The 21,238-nt window shown below is 39.9% G+C and overlaps 10 protein-coding genes across 10 annotated transcripts; 3 read left to right on the top strand and 7 right to left on the bottom strand.

Moving 5' to 3' along the window:
- Positions 1-231: 231 nt before the first annotated feature.
- On the top strand, positions 232-3,446 carry BATDEDRAFT_21810 (uncharacterized protein; the record flags this gene model as incomplete). The annotated part of the gene is given in 13 exon segments (XM_006675324.1): positions 232-500; positions 684-841; positions 878-1,015; positions 1,104-1,207; positions 1,294-1,449; positions 1,536-1,786; positions 1,870-2,164; positions 2,252-2,353; positions 2,443-2,535; positions 2,622-2,749; positions 2,769-2,932; positions 3,032-3,189; positions 3,297-3,446. 13 exon segments carry the CDS (start codon positions 232-234, stop codon positions 3,444-3,446), a joined length of 2,166 nt encoding a protein of 721 aa, XP_006675387.1.
- A 240-nt stretch (positions 3,447-3,686) lies between these two features.
- BATDEDRAFT_8454 (enoyl-[acyl-carrier-protein] reductase) lies at positions 3,687-5,227 on the top strand (the record flags this gene model as incomplete). Its single annotated transcript, XM_006674941.1, has 6 exons — positions 3,687-3,820; positions 3,929-4,026; positions 4,095-4,349; positions 4,441-4,582; positions 4,658-4,837; positions 4,921-5,227. 6 exons carry the CDS (start codon positions 3,687-3,689, stop codon positions 5,225-5,227), a joined length of 1,116 nt encoding a protein of 371 aa, XP_006675004.1.
- A 109-nt stretch (positions 5,228-5,336) lies between these two features.
- On the bottom strand, positions 5,337-6,478 carry BATDEDRAFT_84807 (uncharacterized protein). Its single transcript, XM_006675975.1, has one exon. The coding sequence runs from the start codon at positions 6,438-6,440 to the stop codon at positions 5,364-5,366; it is 1,077 nt and encodes a 358-aa protein (XP_006676038.1). The 5' UTR covers positions 6,441-6,478; the 3' UTR covers positions 5,337-5,363.
- Positions 6,479-7,405: 927 nt separating this feature from the next.
- BATDEDRAFT_36444 (septin CDC3) lies at positions 7,406-10,162 on the top strand. Its single transcript, XM_006675806.1, has 8 exons — positions 7,406-7,430; positions 7,818-7,828; positions 8,355-8,466; positions 8,531-8,659; positions 8,749-9,083; positions 9,186-9,541; positions 9,636-9,771; positions 9,870-10,162. Exons 1-8 carry the CDS (start codon positions 7,424-7,426, stop codon positions 10,005-10,007), a joined length of 1,224 nt encoding a protein of 407 aa, XP_006675869.1. The 5' UTR covers positions 7,406-7,423; the 3' UTR covers positions 10,008-10,162.
- A 404-nt stretch (positions 10,163-10,566) lies between these two features.
- On the bottom strand, positions 10,567-11,790 carry BATDEDRAFT_21806 (uncharacterized protein; the record flags this gene model as incomplete). The annotated part of the gene is made up of 1 exon (XM_006675323.1): positions 10,567-11,790. One exon carries the CDS (start codon positions 11,788-11,790, stop codon positions 10,567-10,569), a length of 1,224 nt encoding a protein of 407 aa, XP_006675386.1.
- A 1,321-nt stretch (positions 11,791-13,111) lies between these two features.
- On the bottom strand, positions 13,112-13,780 carry BATDEDRAFT_85833 (uncharacterized protein; the record flags this gene model as incomplete). Its single annotated transcript, XM_006675974.1, has 1 exon — positions 13,112-13,780. One exon carries the CDS (start codon positions 13,778-13,780, stop codon positions 13,112-13,114), a length of 669 nt encoding a protein of 222 aa, XP_006676037.1.
- A 642-nt stretch (positions 13,781-14,422) lies between these two features.
- On the bottom strand, positions 14,423-15,789 carry BATDEDRAFT_21804 (uncharacterized protein; the record flags this gene model as incomplete). The annotated part of the gene is made up of 2 exons (XM_006675322.1): positions 14,423-15,069; positions 15,783-15,789. 2 exons carry the CDS (start codon positions 15,787-15,789, stop codon positions 14,423-14,425), a joined length of 654 nt encoding a protein of 217 aa, XP_006675385.1.
- Positions 15,790-16,335: 546 nt separating this feature from the next.
- Positions 16,336-16,779, bottom strand: BATDEDRAFT_85831 (uncharacterized protein; the record flags this gene model as incomplete). Its single annotated transcript, XM_006675973.1, has 1 exon — positions 16,336-16,779. The coding sequence occupies one exon, from the start codon at positions 16,777-16,779 to the stop codon at positions 16,336-16,338; it is 444 nt and encodes a 147-aa protein (XP_006676036.1).
- A 535-nt stretch (positions 16,780-17,314) lies between these two features.
- Positions 17,315-17,902, bottom strand: BATDEDRAFT_21802 (uncharacterized protein; the record flags this gene model as incomplete). Its single annotated transcript, XM_006675321.1, has 1 exon — positions 17,315-17,902. The coding sequence occupies one exon, from the start codon at positions 17,900-17,902 to the stop codon at positions 17,315-17,317; it is 588 nt and encodes a 195-aa protein (XP_006675384.1).
- A 2,003-nt stretch (positions 17,903-19,905) lies between these two features.
- BATDEDRAFT_21801 (uncharacterized protein) lies at positions 19,906-21,057 on the bottom strand (the record flags this gene model as incomplete). Its single annotated transcript, XM_006675320.1, has 1 exon — positions 19,906-21,057. One exon carries the CDS (start codon positions 21,055-21,057, stop codon positions 19,906-19,908), a length of 1,152 nt encoding a protein of 383 aa, XP_006675383.1.
- Between the last annotated feature and the right edge of the window lie 181 nt (positions 21,058-21,238).

Here is a 21,238-nt window from a genome sequence, read left to right as displayed (position 1 = left end):
TGATGTATGCACCATATCAACCTATTCCTGACTCTGCTCATGAGCAATCAGAAATATGTGCTTGATTTCTTGCCATCTACAAGTGATACCTTGCTGGCAAATAAAACATTAGAAAATAAGCCTGTATCGATGGATTAAAGTGTAGCATTCGCAAATTACATTCGTATTTTAGAAATAGTTGATGCAATTTTACAAGCTTTCATTCTATCCAGCCATTTCAAATTCTACAGCATGGCAACTCCAGCAGATTTGAAACTTCTTGCTGAGCGACTCTCCGCTCCACCCTTCTCCAAGACTTGGACAGTCATTCAACTTCACGATACTATCACGCCTATTCAGCTTTTACAATGTATTAGTGATGTGGTGTCCAATATTGACCAAGCCAACTTACAGTCTCCACATCGTAATGTTGATATTCGAAACGAACTGCCAGAAGATACGGTTGCAAGGCTATCCGACTTTTTACGCATGCTCAAGTTCAAGGATGCAGTATCCAATTTGTACGTCCGTTTAAAACTCCAATCTAAAGCCCAATAGTATACCATCATTGTAATGCAATAGTTTGAAACTGTTCATGTTGAGCTGCATGCCTTGAAATACGCGTTGACAAATACCAACAATGAATCCAAGTGTATTGAAATCCTAACCATCTGCATCTCAACCCTATGATTATACACTTTTAGTGATGAACTCGGTCAAAATCTGTTTGAACTAGAACGCAAAACTCTTTTTTCCACACTCTTGTTTCTCGTAAAAGATTTTGAAATACATAAAAAGCGAGCATACTTGGCTTTATTTCTATCCATTCCTGAAGTTCCTCCAGAGTTTTCTCAGGATCAAAGTAAACTACTCAATCTATTTATTTGAATTTAATAAGGCGATACTTACCATTACATGTTCTCGATGATGGCATTCATTCAAAATGTAGTGATTGTGGATCTTATAACTCAAATCAGCTCGGCTCAGGAAGAATTTAAAAGCTCGCATAAATGGCTTGATGGATTAAAACAATCAGGTGAATTTCAAACACCAATTCATCAAAATTGCACTGATATTCTTGTGTCAATGCACGCACCCATGGCTTACAGACGTGTAATACTTAGGTAATAATGCCGCTGTAATCAAAAGAGAAATACAACAGATGGAAGAAGAAAAGCAACAGGTCATGAGTAAAGTTGCCAAACTTCAAAAAAAAGTAGAGGGTGTGGTAAGTCGTATTGCCAGATGGATGTCAGCATGCGTCAAGAAAATAGGATTGATAACTTGATCATGTTTATAAATTGATATGTTTAGGCCAATTGCAACCAGTGGTTAGAGGCTGCAAGAAATCTGAGAATGGAGCAGCAAAGCGAGGCAGAGATTACAGAACGGATAAAGGATCAACGCATGCAGGTCACCAATGCAGATCAAAAATTAAACAAAGCCATACAAGAGCTAAAGAATGTCAAGGTTTGTGCACTATATATGCAAGGTAGCGTATCTATTTTATATAGAAATCATGCCAACCACCTTATTTTTCTTTGAGGTTTAAATAGGCAAACTTGACAAGTGCAAGTCCCGATGCATTTTTTGCAAAAATGCAGGAAGAATACAAAATGAATCGGTTTCTTTCCGAAGAAAGCTTGCCTAAAACAGTCGAGGAAATCCGATCAAAAATTCGCGACTTGTCAAGTATTCTTGCAGAACCGGCAATGAGTGAATCGGATCTCACTGCAATTGAAAAAGAGATTTCCGAAACAAATTTAAGAATTGCTCAACTTGCTGAGCAAAAGATGACCAAAGCCAGGTAAGCATTGTTTTGAAGGTATATGCATAACTGGTTTCAGTAATATCAATGTATATTTAAAATTGAATGACCCAAAATTGTAGCACATCGGATGCAAACCTAGCCCTATTTAGACAGCAAGCAGCAATCATTTCTCGCAAAAAGGAAGGCGCAGTTCAACGCCTATCAGCACTAACGGCAGAGCTTGCTGTTCTCAATACGCAATGGGCATCTAAACAGGATCAAATTAAACAGTCATCAGGAACAAAAATGCTTAAAGGAGAAGATTTTAAGAGATATGTATCTGAGTTACGTGGCAAGTCTACCAACTTTAAACGCAAAAAGGCAGAGTTGTCCGAACTCATGGCAGAGTATGGCATTTTACAGCGTACTGGAGAGGTATATTGATTGTTTAAAATGATGTCGAGTTTAAATTGTTTTGAAATCAAGTATTTTAAATCCACTGATTGTTTAAATTTATTATAGTTGCTTCAAACCAAAGAAACAGCACTTCAAGATATGATTCATGCCATAGAACAAAAGCGCGGTGTTGTTGGGTTTCATGCAGCCCAGGAAACACTTGAAAAGGTGAAGCTATGATCATCAGTCGACTCATGCATACAAAACATACAATAAGGACGCTATGCTAACACTTTGAATGGGTTATTGGCATGCAGGTATCCGAGAAAAAGAGTGAGATTGATCAAGTTAAAGGTCGAACACTTGACGAGATATCAGAGATTATTCAAACGCTTTTAAACACAATCAATGTACGTTGGTGATTAGTTTTAAATATGCAATCAACAACCCAGTATTGATTAAAAGTGATATTTAAACTTTGGTGTATATATTTCAGGAGAAAAAAAACATGCTGGCGCCAGTAATTCAAGAACTGCGACAACTTCGCCAAGATGCCCAAGAGCTAGAAATAAACTATTTGGAGAAAAAACGAATTTATGATGCAACTCTTATTGGAGTTGAAAGGTAAATCTGGTCATTATAGTTGCAAGTATATTGGCCATGAGGTTCTAAGCGATTTAGTTTACAGTGAGACAACAAAGATGGATCAAGAGATGAAAGGAAACCGACAAGATATTATTAACGATCAGAGTCGATATCATTATATCAATTGTATGCATCAGCTAGCAGAGATATCACAGGATCGAGGTGATTTATTTTTGCTTGCATGATTTCACCATGTGTTCAGTATTTTGCAACTTTGCAGTAAATCTACGTTTTACTGATATTGCAATATCAATGTTATAGTGATGGCTGAAATGAAGTCATATATTGGCGGAGACGAGATGATTGAGCTTCAACAAAAGGCACGCGGATTCAAAACCTATCGTGAACATTATAACAAAAAGATTGTTGAGCATGAACATCACGTCAAGGCACTTCGAGAACAGCAGAAAAAAGTCAAGGTAATTTTTTTGATTTGAAGCTGTCTATATCAAAGAGATGGAAAATACAATAGTTTAAATGCCGATCATAAACTGATACCGAATTTAAATTACCTGGTGAACTTTAGGCTGAACATGAACCGAACATGAAGCAGATTGGTATGTTTGCGGATGTGTGCAAGCTGTTGGCACTTAAATATGAGCACAATAATCGGGTATTGAATGGTGAAGGCCAAGCCGAGACTGGCATCGTGACTATGGACAGACTCGTGCTTTAGTTGGCTTACTAATGGAATAAAACTGCACAATCTTTAATTGCTTGCAATTGTAAACTTGAGAATTGATGGCTTTGATAAGATGCCGAGATTGACTCGATGAACACCAGCTCACGTGATAGTACTTTATCCGCAACATTTACAACAGTCAACCAGCAGATTATTGACTTGCTGTTCAAAATGAATCGCAGATCATCTATGCTGGGCCGAATATCTGCATTGGCAGGACACATGAAGCCAGGCATGTATAGAGCTGAATTTGAAGCGGCAGAAAAAGTATTTTCATCTCGCTTCGTTAGCACTGTTTCTGGAAGTCTTCCAACTCAATCCAAAGCCATCGTTTACTCAAAACATGGCCCTCCAGAGCAAGTTTTAAGGTAATTGAACAGGTTCATTTTATTTCCAGATCAGTCTCAATTCATCGACTCAAATCCAATACTAACTATTTGCAATGAAACAATGCATTCATCTGCTCGTGGTATTAGTGTCAAGCATATTCCACTTGGTCCATTAGGTCCAAATAAAGTACTTGTCAAAATTCTTGCAGCATCAGTCAATCCGGCAGATATTAATGTGATTCAAGGTCGGTTTAATGTATTAATTTTCGACTTTCAATTGTGTTTGGGTCTAACAATATCTGGATTTAAACAGGCACATATCCAGTAAAAACATCATTTGTAAATGGCATTGATTTTGTTGGTGGAAATGAAGGTGTAGGCCAAGTGATTGCTGCTGGGGAAAATGTTCATACCGTATCACCTGGTGACTGGGTCCTTCCCATCACAAGAGCGATAGGATCTTGGCAGACATATGCAATTGCTGAATGCAACGATCTGCTCAATTTGGGACAGGTTGAAGGAGTTTCGCATGTTTCTGCAGCCACTATATCTGTCAATCCTCCAACTGGTAGGTGATGTGTTGATATCCGAATAGCTCGATCATTTATTAAGGATCCATTATGTTGTTGATACTGGATTTATTTGATAATGAAACAAAGCCTATCGCATGATCAAGGATTTTGCTCAGCTTCAGCCTGGTGATGTGATTATCCAAAATTCTGCCAATTCTGGGGTGGGACAAGCCGTTATTCAACTGGCCCATGCATGGGGATTCAAGACTGTGAATGTAGTTCGTAACAGGTATATGCTTTTTATCTGCATCCTACTTTGACATCACAAGATTTAACGCGTATGCACAACCAACTACCTTTCTAGACCTAATCTGGAAGTGCTAATTAAGCAGCTCAAAGACCTTGGTGCTGATATGGTGGTAACGGAAGAACAGCTACGTACTCCCGAAATCATGCGACAGATTGCTGCATTGGGACCAGCTCCAAAACTTGGATTAAATGGTGTTGGAGGGAAAAGCGCGACCAATGTGGCTCGCCTTCTTGGGTAAGTTCCTGATTTATTTTTGATTTAAAGTGTAGATTGGCTTACATGGCATAAAAGTAACCCTTTAAATGGCTATTGTATAGACGCCATGCTCATTTTGTAACCTATGGAGGCATGTCCAAAGAACCAGTGGCTTTGCCCACCTCGTTATTTATTTTCAAGGATATCAAGTGTTTTGGATTTTGGTTAAACGAATGGTTTGAACTGCATCCATTTTCGCAACGCAAGCAACTGTTTACAGAATTACTGGATCTTGTTCGACAAGGGAAATTAAAAGAGCCGACCCACGAGCTATTTTCGCTTTCAACAAAAACCGATGCAGAACTGACTTCAGCCATTGGTGCGTCGTTGAGTGGGTTCCTTAACGGAAAATTGGTCCTTGTTCCTTGAGTTATTTCTACAGCTGGGACAAGTGCACTGCTATTCGTTTGATGTTTCACCAAAATGAAGAAACCCACTACATGTACCAATAAACTTGACATTGATAAAAGCAGTATGTAAAGGAAAAACAAGAGTTTATTTAACCTTATGAACTCCAGTAGGAGTCTAGAATATCACGTTCTTTTGCACGCATATGTGAGTCGGCAGTCTTGGGTAAATGGGATACAGACAAGCGAGTTGTTCGCAAAGCGCTTGCAAGCGCAATATTGATGCGATTTCTTTGAGGATCGGCATACTCTTGCTCTGGCATAAAATTGTAGGAGGATTCCTGGAACGATAAACGTGGCAAAACGGAGTTGATTTCATCTTTTGCAGCTCTGCCTTGCTCTTTTGAATACAATGACCTAGCAGATTGACCAGGTTGTCCTTGATCAAAATAGTCTAATTTCTGACCTGTCGAGTTTTCAATAAATAGTCTTTGGGCATTCAATGCCTGTTGTAGCTCGAGGTTGCTGGGCTCGCTGCGACCAGAAATGAGATTCCGCTGTGATGAATAAGATAGATCACTCCTACTGTGTGATTTTAAATTTGAAATGGAGAGATTGGATAGCGGATAGTCAAAAGTAGAGGCAGATTTGGATTTTAAACCGATCGAGTGCTTTCGTGTTGGAATGCTCAAGGGCATCTTTGGAGCAATGTAGGTTTCATTTTCGGTTGCAACAGCAATGACCATGGAGTTTTGCTGGGGTAATTGCCAGGGGGGAATTCTGGACTTGCTGGTGCTGTTGTATCTTGTGAGAGTGTTTTGGCGTTCCAGTAGAATGTTTGTACTTTTTGATGGAAAATAATTGTCATTGTGAATAACACCTTGAACGGTTAGCTGGCTAGATTGAGATAAATGGCGTTGTTGATCTCTTGTTGTAGGTTTGGAAGCAGACTGCTGCTGGGATGAACTCGAATACTTTCGACTGGACTTGAGGCGTCGGGAATGAACGGACATGACAGTCGTAATCATTATCCCAGCAAAAACCACACAGGTTAGGATAAGAGTACACACCAAGAAAGCGGAGGGTATGTTATAAGGAAATGGGTGGGGAGAGCCCAACAAAGCATATGGATTGGCGTGGGTTTGAGGAGTAGCATGTGTGGTGATTGGGGCAGGCGCAATGACAATATGATTGACAGAGAGATTATCAATAATTCGAGAAAAATCAAGTGGCATTATGCCTATGGTCGATTTAGTAGTACTGCAGATAGATTTACACGGAGAGTTGAAGAATAAAAGTAATCAAAGCCTGCATAAGAGTTGGAACTTTGATTCTATATTATTACAGCCGTATTCACGTAAAATGGAGCATTAAATAAGGGTACCAAATTGCATAATAAATAGCCGGTCTGAAATAATTTCCACAAATTTACTGGACAGCGTTGTGTTTTCTGAACTCATTGACAAAATTTACCACTCTTTTTCCATCTGTTCACTTTGTATAAAAAACTGAACGAATGTTCAAAACAGCGTTTACTACAGTTTCAGTATATGCCACATCCTTGACACCTGTTCAATCTCCAACTCTCTGAATAAGCATCTCAGGAATGCGACTATACATGTCAATCACAGTATTCATTTGTAATACTCAATCCTGTTTTCTTGAACTAGAACATATCTAAAAATTTCAAATGGGTTTGATTAACATCAAAACAGGCGAACCCAATATCTGGATTTGAAAGAGTCTGATGATTGTAAAATGTATGGTTATGTAAAAAAAGGAGAAAGACAATCCCAGTTCAAAACTAGCAATGTTGTGTTTAGAACAAAAATTGAAAAATGTATTGATCCAGCAATGTAGTTCATCTCAATCAATGATACGCAACGAGTGGTTGACTGCTATTGACTCCGAAACAAAATAGTGGCAATCATTACAAGATAGTGTTCCACTACGTGAATATGATTATAATTGACGGGTCGCGTCTTGGGATTGAAGATTCAACAACACACAATCATGCTTCGAGAGTATGAGATGGAGTGTTTTCTAGATGACTTAGCTGGACTAGTAGAACAGACTACGAATAGTATCAGAGACAACCTACTGTGGATCTTGATAAATATGAAGCACCACACGTGATGGCCCGACTGAGAGCGACTTCAAATCAACGAGCTTTGTTTTGTTTTCCTTTGTTCACAACTACTGATTTATTTGGTCTGTCATGGCTGGTGAGTTGCTTTGAGGCTGCATCTACTTGATAACAACTTGCTACTAGATTGACAGCGCATTCATTCCCACCACCTGTTGAAAATAAGAGTACATTACTAGAGTGGAGTCGAGTCAATCCTCGACCACTCAACAGCCACATTGAATCTATCAAGTGTAGAGCAAGAATCAGACTACCAAATGGACTGTTGATGTCATTCTTGCATAGCACTTGTGTGCTGTTCCTATTGTTACCAAACTAGTGCCATAGACTAACTGTTTTCATTCCTGTTGCTGTAATGCCATCAATGTCGCTCAAACACCTGTTTTCCATCGGAATGACTTGAACACATCTTCCCTGTCTGCCAATACAACTACGACGCTCATCTTGCCTGGTACCAACATCTCAGACATAGCTAATGTAATACTCTTGGCCTGATAGTCACTTTCAATTTGCATGTATTTCCTTTTTTATATCAAATGCCAGCTTCATTGTTTATCCTGTCAAGGTTGGCATGGTGACTTTGCCTGGCTGCAGTCTGGAGAAACCCTCCTTGCACACTGGTTCATCTTTATCAGGAGTTTGGTTGCTTTGATCTAGGGAGCAGTGCAGACTAGCAAATACTTGCTGTCGCTACAACTGCATTCGTTTCCATTGCACGCCACATTTGGTTGCCTGCCGCATGCACTAAATAAAATGGAGTGCCAGCAAGCCCCGTGTATGTGGTGGTCCATTTGTAGGTTAGAGTCTAGTTGTACAGATTCATGATCACTTGCAATCCATACGTACTAAAACTCCCACTTGCTGGTAGTTGACTATCCAATGGCTCCTACTCCCATAATCCTACCTCCTTAGCATCTCGTCTGTTTGATTCAGTAACTCATTTAATTTATCATGTCCATTTTTCTATTTGTATGTTTTTTCATCATGTTTTGTACGCACATAGATTCCGGTTATCAAGAAAAAGCTCAGTGCTTTTGTGGGCTTCCACAATCTACCCCAGCAGTTCCATCGCAAGGCTCTTAAAAAGGGGTTTCAATTCACTCTTATGGTTGTCGGTAAGTACAAATGTAATTGCAATAGTGCCATCATGTTTATACTCATCACTTGAATGCTTTATAGGCGAGTCGGGACTTGGCAAGTCAACTCTTGTCAATACACTTTTTGGAACCATTCTCTACCCACTCAAAGAAGCCCGTGAACCTTCCCCCGATACTCCAAAAACCGTCGAGGTCCAGTCCATCAGTGCTGGTGAGTTTCAACCATTGGTTGCTTTTATTGTAATTTTCTCACTTATGACGATGCATCGTTTAATTTTGATTCGTATATATTCTTTATAGATCTCGAGGAAAATGGGGTCAAGCTTAAGTTGACATGCATTGATACACCTGGCTTTGGTGACTTTGTTAACAACGAGGAAAGCTGGCGTCCGATTCTCGAAAATATAGAGGCTAGATTCGATGCTTTCCTTGAGCAGGAAAACCGTGTAAATCGTAAGCGTATTATTGACACCCGTGTCCACGCCTGTCTGTATTTCATTGCCCCTACTGGGCACAGTCTTAAGCCTTTGGACATTGAGTTTATGAAAAGACTCGCTGGTCGTGTCAACTTGATCCCTGTCATTGCCAAATCAGACACTCTTACCGAGGAGGAAATTAAAGCTTTCAAGGCTCGTGTAAGTGGTCATTTGTTTTAAACTAGCATTCCTCCATGTATATTCAATACATGTAGCCCATTAGAGTCCTTGGTCTAATTACTATTTATCCTACATGTATAGATTCTTGAAGATATTGCATTCCACAACATTTCCATTTACCAACCACCAACCCATGAGATTGATGATCCTGAAACCATTCAGGAAAATTTGGAAATCATTTCGAAAATCCCATTCGCTGTAGTGGGTTCCGATAAGGAGGTTGAAGTTGCTGGAAAAAAGATTCGTGGACGCAAGTATCCATGGGGTATCATCGAAGTGGACAATGAAACCCATTGTGATTTTGTCAAACTTCGTCAAATGCTTATTCGCACTCATATGGAAGAACTCAAGGAAAATACAAATGAGGTGCTTTACGAACATTACCGTATGCAAAAGCTGGCTGAAGTTGGACCTCTTGACAACGTCGAGTCTGGAGTGTAAGTTGCAACTATTACTGTTTTATGGTCTTTGTCGACTACGCTTGGCTGTTGATTTTCAACTAATGGTTTATATGGATTATTGTTACTATAGTTCACCATTGTCCAAGTTTGAGCAGGAGCGTCTTGCACATGAGCAAAAAATGGCCAAGATGGAGGCAGAAATGAAGGCAGTCTTTCAACAAAAGGTTGCTGAAAAGGAAGCTAAGCTCAAGCAATCCGAAGATGAAGTAAGTTGACTTTTACACACTTTCTGTTACAACGATGTTGTGTCTGGGTCCATCGCATTATACAGTCATTTAACTCTTGCCCTGTACCATTAATTTAGCTTTATGCACGTCATCGTGAAATGAAGGAACAACTGGAGCGCCAGCGTATTGAACTTGATGATCGCAAAAAGAGCATCCTCACTGGACGTCCCATGACTCCTGACAAGGCAAAAAAGAGCAAGGGACTGTTTAAATAATAGGTCACTGGCACGCAATTTATTTTATCACTCATCTTGTCCATCTTCCCCTTACTATTAGTCTTGTCCTTGAACCTTCCACATTCACTTCTCTATAGCAGCGCTTAACCTCTTTTTCGACTATCAACAATAAAAACTATAAGATCGCTCGGTCCCTTTTATGTTATTTTTAGCAATAATTTATTTTTATTTTGGTAGACCTGATACCTAGGTATCTGTGTCGATTAAATACTATAGCTTAGATTGGTCAAAAACGCTTGACAGCCGAGATCAAGCAAAAAAGCATGGTTTAGGGACAATATAACCGAGTTTTGCAATCCACAATAGGTCATGACTGCATGCAATGATCAATTTCCAAGTACATTGCTCTATCGATTTAACATGGCAATACAACAACCAATAGCTCAACACCAGTTTTATACTTTGACGTGACCAAGAATAGGACGAGTTTACATGACTTTCAGCCTGATACTGTAGCCAAACGAATATAATGCAGACAACGATTCAAAAAGATATAGATTTATATTACAGAAGAAAAGCTTGGCGATATTGTCAACTATCAGCTTAGTTCTGTATCAACGCTAGTATCGTTTATATCAGTGGGGCGTTCGTGTGTACCTGCAATATTTTTACGTGTATCCAATTCCTCAATCCCATCGCGGTCTGTCTTGGATACAGCATTTATAGATGGTGTGTGAGTAGTTCTACTTTGATTTTCAATTGGCTCGTTTTTAGGTGCTGGATGTGAATGCTGGGAAGAGGATGAATGAATGTTATTTGATGTGGTTTGACTTTCCATCACTTCCGATTTATCCGATACTTGTGGGACATGATTTGTCTTTTTGTGGTTTAATGCCGTCGATGTTATATCATTGGAAGAATTGTCGACTATTAGGGGCTGAGATGGGTGATTGACCATTGGAGACTGAGATGGATGATTGACCATTGGAGACTGAGATGGATGATTGATCATTGGGGACTGAGATGGGTGATTGACCATTGGAGACTGAGATGGGTGATTGACCATTGGAGACTGAGATGGGTGATTGACCATTGGAGACTGAGATGGATGTTGTAATGATGAAGTAATGGGTGCCTGAGGGACTTCTGAGACGGAAACTTGTGGAGCTATGAACTTGTTTTGTGAAGATGGAGTGATGATGAACGGAGTTTGATTGTCAGAAGTTATTGATTGAGTGATTGTCTGGTGTGCTACTTGAGTATTGGATGATGATCGAGTATTGGATGATGATTGACTATTGGATGATAGTGGATGAACGGGTGATGGTTGACTAATAGCTTTTACCTGCGATTCGTCAGTGGGAGATGCTATAAATTTAGATGCAGGTCTAATTGCAGGTATAACTGTCGATGTTTTGAATTCAGCTTCTAGTGATTTGATTTTACTTTTTGATGGTTTGGGTTTAGCAACTGGTGGTGGTGGAGGATCATCATCAGCAGCAGTATCAAACATAGGCTTGAATTCTTTTGAAGTTTTATCAGCATCTTTACCATCATCTTTAACACCACTGACGTTATCCAGTGGGTTCGATCCAGTGCCAGCATTTAAACTAGACTGTTTTTGGGCTTTTGATACGCGATTAAAAAAGTTGGTGACGGGTTGAAATGCAGCCTTAATCTTGTTTCCCAAATCAGTGAAAACATTTCGTTTCTCCAGCACGACATACTCCAGGCCATTGCCATTATCGTAAACGGGGAGAGCCGTGACAAGTGATGTTTGATAAAACATAAATATCCACAGAATGAGACTCTGTACTCTCATTGGTAATCGACTCGGTTGTGGCCAATGGCTAAATAATGATTAAAAACTGCTAAAGTAGACTTGCGGTAAAGAAATAATCATATATAATTTTCTATTCAACCCAGTACTTGTTTATGGCCATAAAGGGGAAATCCCGTAGCTATATGGCATACAACGGACACAGAGAATGCACCTATCTCGGTGAAAATATAGAATATAGCGTGCAATCCAGTGAAGCACCAAGCATGACACAAGAAGCACATCGTGTTATCTAATGGCTTTATGCCGCATTCTCAGCCTTATTCTCACAGTAGCAGCCTTGGGACTTGGTGCACCGGATGCTGGATCATCCCACTGATTAGCAATACGACTCAATTCACTCCATCTGACGTTACTGGGCTTCTATATTCAGGACACTGCAATCCTACACCAAACATGGCTAGTGTAATAGTTCATGCATTGTAGTTCAACTGGTAGTCAACCAAATGCTTGGTATGGCTATCTGAATAACGGCCTGAATATCATGTCATTTCACTTCAAGTGTAGCGTTTAATCACCCATTGATTTTTCAATTAAGCTCATAGCAAATGTTATGATAATTTATTTCTTTGATGGTAGTCCAGGACATTCATATACCATTACCGTATTCACGTAAAGCAGAGCACTATATAAGATGTATAATAAACTGCCAGTTTCATGGAATGATTGGTGTCAGTGTACTGGACAAGATTATTTTTAAACTCTTTAATTGACTAGTTCCTGGTGATTGGCATGGAAACAGCTGTTGCATTACTGAGGTGCGATCATTGTTTTCTTGGCTAGGACACGAACGCATTGATATTTTGGGATACAAGAGTTTGTGCAGATTTGGATTGATAATGATTGAATCTAATATATGGATTCCAATAGATGAATCTGTTGATCGTACAATATGACCATGTCAAATGGGCAGAAAGGGCACGCTCCAAACTATAGTTTGTGTGAGCATCATATGGTGGTCGCTGTGTCTGAAGAATTGAAAATGTCAATTCGTAGTAGGAAACCCAGCGAACATTAGCCATCGTTTATTACAAACCAAATAGAAGTAGCTTGCAAGATAAATACGAAAATATTTTATTTTACGTGAATACGGTTGTAAATAGTTGAGTGGAAGTAATAGATAAGGCTAAGTAGAGAATTACTGGGTTGTTTGATTTCAAAAAATATTATATATCTATTCATCAGACGCTTTGCCATAGCCAATCATTTATCATTGTGGTTGTTAGTGTTGTCGTCATTACGTTTTTGATTTGATGATCCGAATTGGTCAGTATAGGCACTCGAGATAGTGCCGCGACCCACTTTACATAGAAAACTCGGCTGAATCTGGACCTGGATCTTGTACTGGTTTCGGGGTTGATTCTTCCTGTTGTTGTACTGGATCTTGTACTGGTTTTGGAGTTGATTCTTCCTGTTGTTGTACTGGATCTTGTACTGGTTTCGGGGTTGATTCTTCCTGTTGTACTGGATCTTGTTCTTGTTCTGGTTTTGGTTTTGGCTTTTGTTCTGGTTTTGATTCTTGTTCTGGCTTTTGTTCTGGTTTTGGGGTTGATTCTTCTGGATCTTGTTCTGGTTTTGATTCTGGTTTTTGTTCTTGTTCTGGTTTTGATTCTGGGTTTACTGGAGATTTCACTGGAACGACGATCAATGGCGGACCTGCAATTGATGGACCAACTTTGAAACCAAAAATATTCATTGGTGTATTATCAGTTGGCCTTTGTTCTCCCCACCCAGCCATCTTTTCCTTAAGCTTCTGTCGTTGCTCATCAGTAGGATCAGTTCCTTTAGATTGAAATAGGGATGCAAAACCGCCTATACCGCCCATACCACCAAACCCACCGGTTGTTGACGTACTGCCTATTCCATTTAATAAAGCACTTGGGTCCAAGCTTCTTTTGAAAATCAGTTGGTCGTCGTTATCAGGAATTGGCTTTTGGCGTGGAATTGGGAGAGCCTGAATCTGAACTTGCATGTGTAAAAAAAGCATTGATAGAACTGACCAAGATAGGATCATTGTAAACAGCTTAAAATGAAGAGTTTCTTTGTAGCAATTCCAAGTTGATGTATGACTTGATTCAATTTATCTATTTCTAGTTTGTGATTTTTTGAGAGCACAGTATGGAGTTGTAATGGATGCTTGAAAACTAGTTAATGTGATTTTTATGCTCTAGTGAATCGAGTGGCGTGTTTGTCCAACACCAGTTGGCACAGGCAGTCATACACTAGAATACCTATTAGAATCAGAATGCACAACATGTCTTTCAATAGCTAGATAGATTGCATTCGAGCACTGATTGAGACTATTGGTATGGAGCTAGCTACTACTTTGGTTAGTACTTCAACTTTAATCACGAATGATTGAAGAAATAAACACATTGAAAGTAGCATTTGGCAAGCTGTATCGAAATAATCGATTGGCGGATGGAAAATCCATTCGGGTAACAGGTGCCGAAACAATTAAGCTTATCTCTTATGGCACATCGAGTCAAGATCATTTCTATCAAAACTTGATAAAATAAATTGAAAACACATACAATTGTAGTAGACATATTAGATGTCTAATAATAATAATTTATTTGAATAAATATCGAAATATTGTTATAGAATAATGTAACTAATAGCCTTCGCCAGGTAATGGCATACTTAGATCTGGACCACCTCCCATATAATATGATCGAGGAATGCATTTAAGATGTGGCATAGAAGTCATTGAAGAAAGACTGAGATCTGAGGGTCCTGGTCCCATCATTGGTCCCATATCTGGCCCCATCGGTCCTGGCCCCATTGGCCCCATATCCGGTCCCATCGGTCCTGGTCCCATTGGCCCCATATCCGGCCCCATTGGCCCCATATCTGGTCCCATCGGTCCTGGTCCCATTGGTCCCATATCCGGCCCCATTGGTCCCATATCCGGCCCCATTGGCCCCATCGGTCCCATCATTTGTCCAGTTGGGAAGCCTTCTGATCCTGGTATAACTTTAAGCTCTCCTAATCCATCCTTTTCCAATTGCTTGTTTAGATCGATTTGATTTTTTATCAAATCATACTTGGACTGGTCGGCTTTGCGATTGTATCTGTCGTTTCTCCATTTGTTAAACTTAAGCTTTTGTTCCTCCCACCAAAGTGCAATTCCGCGCTTTTGCAAGAATGGCATGGCATCTAAAGTAGCACCGGTGTCCCCATATACAGAGCGAGTGTAAAGATAAACTTGGTTTTCGTCATTATAAGGCATAGGAAATGCAAGCACGCCTACTGAAATAACTGAATAAAAAATAAATAAAAAAAGAGCCAATGGTCGCATTATTGTAATGGTGCTCGAGTACTAAAACAGAAATGAAATGCAAGTAATGTGCTCTATTTTGTGTATGGACTTGTGTCTAGTCGGGATAAAGTTTAATTCACTTTGAAAAGGGCGACCACCAGCTTATATGTAAGCAAGCTAATGGTGATTCGCAAGATTGTGTATTGTGAGTTGTCACGCGATTCCTAGCCCAAAAATGCTGTGTAACCAAACGCTTGGTGAATGCCATACAATGGTTTTGATGGGTTACACAAACTATCCAAGGAGACTCTGCTGTATTCTAAATGTTTGTACGTTTAGACTTTAAAAAACTCGTCTACACGAAACACGATGAGATGATAAGCATTGCCAACCTAGTCCGCAGTTTTGCATCGACAAGGTCTAAGCCGCTATCAAAGTGCTGGGGCCTACTGGCATCTCAGTCTTTTAGATCCATTATTTACATGATTGAGATAACTGAACCAATAAAGCATCTAGTCATGACAATGGATGGCTGATTTCATTGAAAAGCATATGATATAAAGTGCATTGGGATGATAGAATGTAGTACTGATGCAATCCACTGCTAGACTGCTGCACTCAAAACCTCGGTACTTTAAACATGGTTTAAAATGCTCAAGTTGTTGCTATTCAACTATTCACCGCATCTTGGTAAAAAACTGAATACGCTCACCATGCATGATGGACAAATCACAAAATATTGAATCTAATGTTGCATGCTTACTGCAGTTTTATATCTCAACCTACAACAATAATTTCATATTGATTACGGCTGGTGATAAAGGGCATGAACACGGAGGAAGAGTGATGGCAGGAGTTGGATGTTCACATTTACCTTGATTATTCAACTTTCAATAACTTGCAAAAATATCTCCTCAATCAACAATCCCTTCATGATCACAACTACTCATATTCTATTTATAACTGCATTTGATGTATGTAGTGATAATAGTTTATTGTGCATAATATCAGTTTAAATACTGGTAGCTCGACAATGATGAACGCTTAGTCTTTAGTTGGTCATGTAAAATCACATTTAATACTTCAAGTACTTGTTGCTCAAATTCCTCGCTACCCAGTATATCTGCCCACTTGTTCCCGCACTAGATTTTTATTACTATTGTATGATGCTGTATTGAATATCATTGATAACGACTCGACCAACTGCTATAGATAATCAAAGCCAATGGTAGATTTTAAGATTTACTTTTTCGATTAGTTTTAGATTAATCCGAGTCTGCGTCATCATCCTTTTTTGTAGTTGATCTAGAACGAAAGCGACGTCTACTTGGTCGTTTTGGCGCCGAGTGTTTAGCTGAAGTACTCGCGTTATTGTTCTTGATAGATTTATTTTTAGTCGAGCCAGTCGATTTCGTGGTATTCTTTAGCTTGTTCATCTTTTTCATTGCTGGTTTTCTCTGTAGCACAGGTGTCTTTTTGCGAGGTCCGAGTTTAGTCAAAATACTGCGTCTACCCGAGTTTGGCACTCCAGGTTTGCCTTTTTTTGGAACCACAAGTTTTTTAAAAAAATTGCCGAAAGTTTTGAAGTTTATCTGACGAGAATACAGCTGGACGTAAGTGCTGTCATCCGTTTTTCTATGTGGTATGACGAGTGATTGGACTGATGCTGCAGAGGCTATGATGAACGGCACTACTGATTTGATTTTCATTGTAAATTGACTACTTTAATATAAACTGAGTTGGTACTTCCTTGTCGAGCTACACTAGTGAAGAGTATAACAGATAAAGTCCTGATGCAAAAACTTGAAGTTGGTAAATTACCAATCTATTTATAGCTAAAAGTGTAACTTGGTGTAGACCAGATAGTGAACAAAATAAACGGGCATCATCTCATTAAATATAAAAAGTTCCAAAAGCAATTATACTTGATATTTGAGAATGATCAGCACAAGTTTCACAAAAATGTACCAGTTAGAGGCACCATTGTGATTATGGCTGAGCACAAGCCACACCAGCACAGATAAATATGTCGAGTTTATCAAAGATTTTACTTTTAAAATCACTAGAACAGGATAGTCTGCCGACTTTCCCATGCAATCTCGGCTGTCGTTCCGAGCCAGTCTACACAAACTCCACCATACTTCATATTGGCCATAATTGAAGACCAAAATGTTTTATTGAAACACGGCTATGAACAAGAATATTTAGCAAAATTACAACACTGACTCCAATGTCGCGAATAGATTATACTGTGGTTTGAGCTGGTGCAGTCTGAGCTGGTGCAGTTTGAGAAGCAGTTGATACATCGATAGTGGTAGTTGTGGCAGATCCACCGTTTCCACCATTTCCACCGTTTCCGCCATTTCCAGTCTTCTTTCCTTTCTTGCCCTTCATTCCTTTGCGGCCCTTCTTTCCTTTCTTGCCTTTCATGCCTTTCTTGCCCTTCTTTCCTTTGCCTTTCATGCCTTTTTTGCCCTTCTTTCCTTTCTTGCCTTTCCTGCCTTTTTTACCTTTTCCCTTTTTGCCCATTCCTCCCTTCTTTTTTGGTGGAGCAGGCGCGGTAGCAGTAGTGGTAGCAGCAACGGTGGTTGTAGTGGCAGCATCGGTAGTTATGACGACCGTAGCAGCTTCAGTGATTGTGGCAATGGTAGCAATAGTAGCAACTTCGGTCACTGTGGCAACGGTAGCGACAGTGACATCTCCTGCACCCATTGGTGCATTGCGTTTCCAAAGTTTGGAATCCTCTTCATCACGGTTGTCAGCATGGGGCATAACAAATGCACTGGCTGCAAGTGAGAGGAGTGAGAGAGCGGAGAAAATAGCAAACTTCATGTTGAATTAAAATAGAAAATTGACAGAGTAATAAACAGTGGTGATCTCGAAAAGATTATGATTTGAATCAAATTGGATTGAGCTGATGAGGATTAGATTGGAGTCCAGGGAGGGTGTTTTTATACTCGGTCAGTCTCAAGGTCGTGCCAAAAGATATTGCATTGCGTCAGATGTGAATGACGTATTGAAGCTGACTATTTCCTGGGCTCTGCAATTGCTTTATCAAGGCGCGCATAATGTGTGGCGTGTATGGTTGCGCTTCGAGCCATTGACAAGACAACAGTCGCATTAAATTTGCGGCCTTGTTAGAATTCAGTACAAGTTCCTTTGAATAAAATTACAAATCCAGACAGTAAAACTGTAAAGTGACGCCAAGTTTAAATTAAACGAAACAATTTGGTACACTATTAGCGCTTTCCACCTGATATGAATCAGATTTGTTAGCCTTACTGTTTTGTTTGTTATACAGTCATTCTCATGTAAATTGTGTCACAAAGAGTTGAATAGACATTCAAAACAGCTCTTGCAACAGTTTCAGTACATTTCACATTTCTGACACTTGCTCAACGCTCCTTTCATCCAAACCAAACATTGTGATTCTCATGAAAGCAACAACTGCATTCCCGAGATGTGTAATCTTTTTTAAACTATAACACAAACGTATCTGATTTTAGAATACAACAAAGAGTTGGTACAAAGCTTTATTGATAACATCAAAACAGTCAACCCAACATCTGAATTGCAATGAGTGAATCTGATTTCAAACAGAGATTGTACAATACTCAGTTCAAACTATAGTCCGTGCGTATAGTATGATAGGTATTGTGTTTGGAACAAGAGTTGAGGACGTCAATTGAAGAGGCAGTGTAGTCAATCTCTAGTAGGAAGGCGCGATGAGTGGTCAACCATTGCTTATTGCAGAACAAAATAGGGGCAATCACTGTAAGATAGATACAAAGTGTTACAGTTTACATGAATGGCAGTGAATGTGTAAGCATTAAACTAGTTGTAATAAAGCTGAAAACAGCCAAACGATAAAAATGTCTCAGCTATAGAGATCTGATTGGCGATTGCTTTCAAGCTACTAAAAAGCAATGTTACACCTTTATTATTGTGTTCATAAATAAAGTACAACTCAATTTGACGTTTTATTTGTCCGTTTCATCCACACTTGTAATGAGTTTTGCTTTGTGTTATGAAACAATTTACTTGATACCAAATGTTTGTGTTTGATCATTACGATCGTAAAACACTAATTCAAATTTGTTTGCATAAAATTATGTTACATGTGCACCAGTCACAGCTAGCAACAATGTGGATGAAAATAAAGATAAATGACAAATTGCAATGATCACGATTAGTGTGTACCTTGTGTTTGAAATGCTTGCATACAATTCACTTGCATCAAAATGTAGTCGGGTTTATTCCGATAAATATTGGTGGATTGCTCATCTATTGTGTCTCTTGTACTGTGGCGATAATCTGACTTGTTGACACAACCAGTGTGTTGAGCGATCTACTATTCCTGTCGACTCGATTAGGACGTCACACATTTGGTCTAGTGGCGACTGCTCGCTGATCTTGGTGTTGGTCTTGTTTTGACACGAGAGCCTTGACGCTCCACCTGTAGAGTACGCTAACCTGAAACAATTGCAATTTTACAACGGAGTTCATGTTTCCGAAAGGCTGCAGCCTGCTTGATGCCATCAGAATTTTTCCAGAACATGGCGGAATTGAACTGTCAGAATACAAACATTTTCACCATGTTTTCATTCCAGTGTTGCCAGCTGACTCGAACCATTTATGTAAAGCCGTTCGTTTCACACTATTGTTTGGATCTGGTCTCCCCAACACTCACAGATCTCACTCAAAGCAAACATTTTCAAAGGATATTTAAAAATAAACTTTATTTACACCTATCTTGTAAGTGGAATTTACTGCTAGTACTGATAATAAAAACAAAAATTGATACATGGAAGGTCAATCCAGTTTAGTCAACCTCATTAATACGAGGGAATATTAGATGCATCACGAACTTGTGGATACATGGGGTTTGGGACTGGACCTGCAGGATATGGAATAGAGTCGGGCATTGGAAGTGGTACATTAGTAGCACAAGGAGTGTTTTGTGCAACTGGCGCGACGGTAGTTGTAGTGCATGGAGTAGTCATTGGAGGAGGAGGTGGTGGGACTGTAGTAACAATAACTGGCGCGACGGTAGTCGTAGTGCATGGAGTAGTCATTGGAGGAGGAGGTGGTGGGACTGTAGTAACAATAACTGGCGCGACGGTAGTTGTAGTGCATGGAGTAGTCATTGGAGGAGGAGGTGGTGGGACTGTAGTAACAATAACTGGCGCGACGGTAGTCGTAGTGCATGGAGTAGTCATTGGAGGAGGAGGTGGTGGTGGGACTGTGGTAACAATAACTGGCGCGACGGTAGTCGTAGTGCATGGAGTAGTCATTGGAGGAGGAGGTGGTGGGACTGTGACAACGATGACTGGCGCGACGGTAGTCGTAGTGCATGGAGTAGTCATTGGAGGAGGTGGTGGTGGGACTGTGGTAACAATAACTGGCGCGACGGTAGTCGTAGTGCATGGAGTAGTCATTGGAGGAGGAGGTGGTGGGACTGTGACAACGATGACTGGCGCGACGGTAGTTGTAGTGCATGGAGTAGTCATTGGAGGAGGTGGTGGTGGTGGGACTGTGGTAACAATGACTGGCGCGACGGTAGTCGTAGTGCATGGAGTAGTAATTGGCGCGACGGTAGTTGTGGTGCATGGAGTAGTAATTGGCGCGACGGTAGTTGTGGTTGTGGTGGTTGTGGTCGTGGTAGTAATATGCTTACCATGATTGCCCATACCTTTGTTGCCCATACCATGATTGCCCATACGTTTTTTGCCCATACCATGATTGCCCATACGTTTGTGACTCATGTGACGAGAACGGTGTCGTTTCTCAAGTATATGATCATTCTCAAGAGGCAAAGAGGATTCGAGATTTGATACAGTGCTCTCTGAAACAGAATCCTCTGAAACTGGATAGCTACGAGCGTCAAGGTGATTGTCGTAGTTGTTGACAGGTAGACGAAGAGCCATTGAGCCAGCAATAGATGCAGCCAACATCATGACGATTGCTGAGAATGAACGTATTTGCATAGTTGATATAAATCGATATTATAAACAGTATATAAATGACTAGAATGATATAGACACAATAAAAGCTACAGAAACAGAATACTGCTGTTGACTATGGGTACAGGGAAAGAAGTAGATGAAATCGAATACTTGGAATGAATAAATTTCAGGTGATATTGGGACGGTTAAATAGGGTTGACAG

The sequence above is a fragment of the Batrachochytrium dendrobatidis genome (genome assembly GCF_000203795.2).
Source record: "Batrachochytrium dendrobatidis JAM81 unplaced genomic scaffold BATDEscaffold_1, whole genome shotgun sequence".
Taxonomy (NCBI): domain Eukaryota; kingdom Fungi; phylum Chytridiomycota; class Chytridiomycetes; order Rhizophydiales; genus Batrachochytrium; species Batrachochytrium dendrobatidis.
Note: the sequence above shows the minus strand (reverse complement) of the source record. Positions and strands in the feature narration are given on the sequence as shown.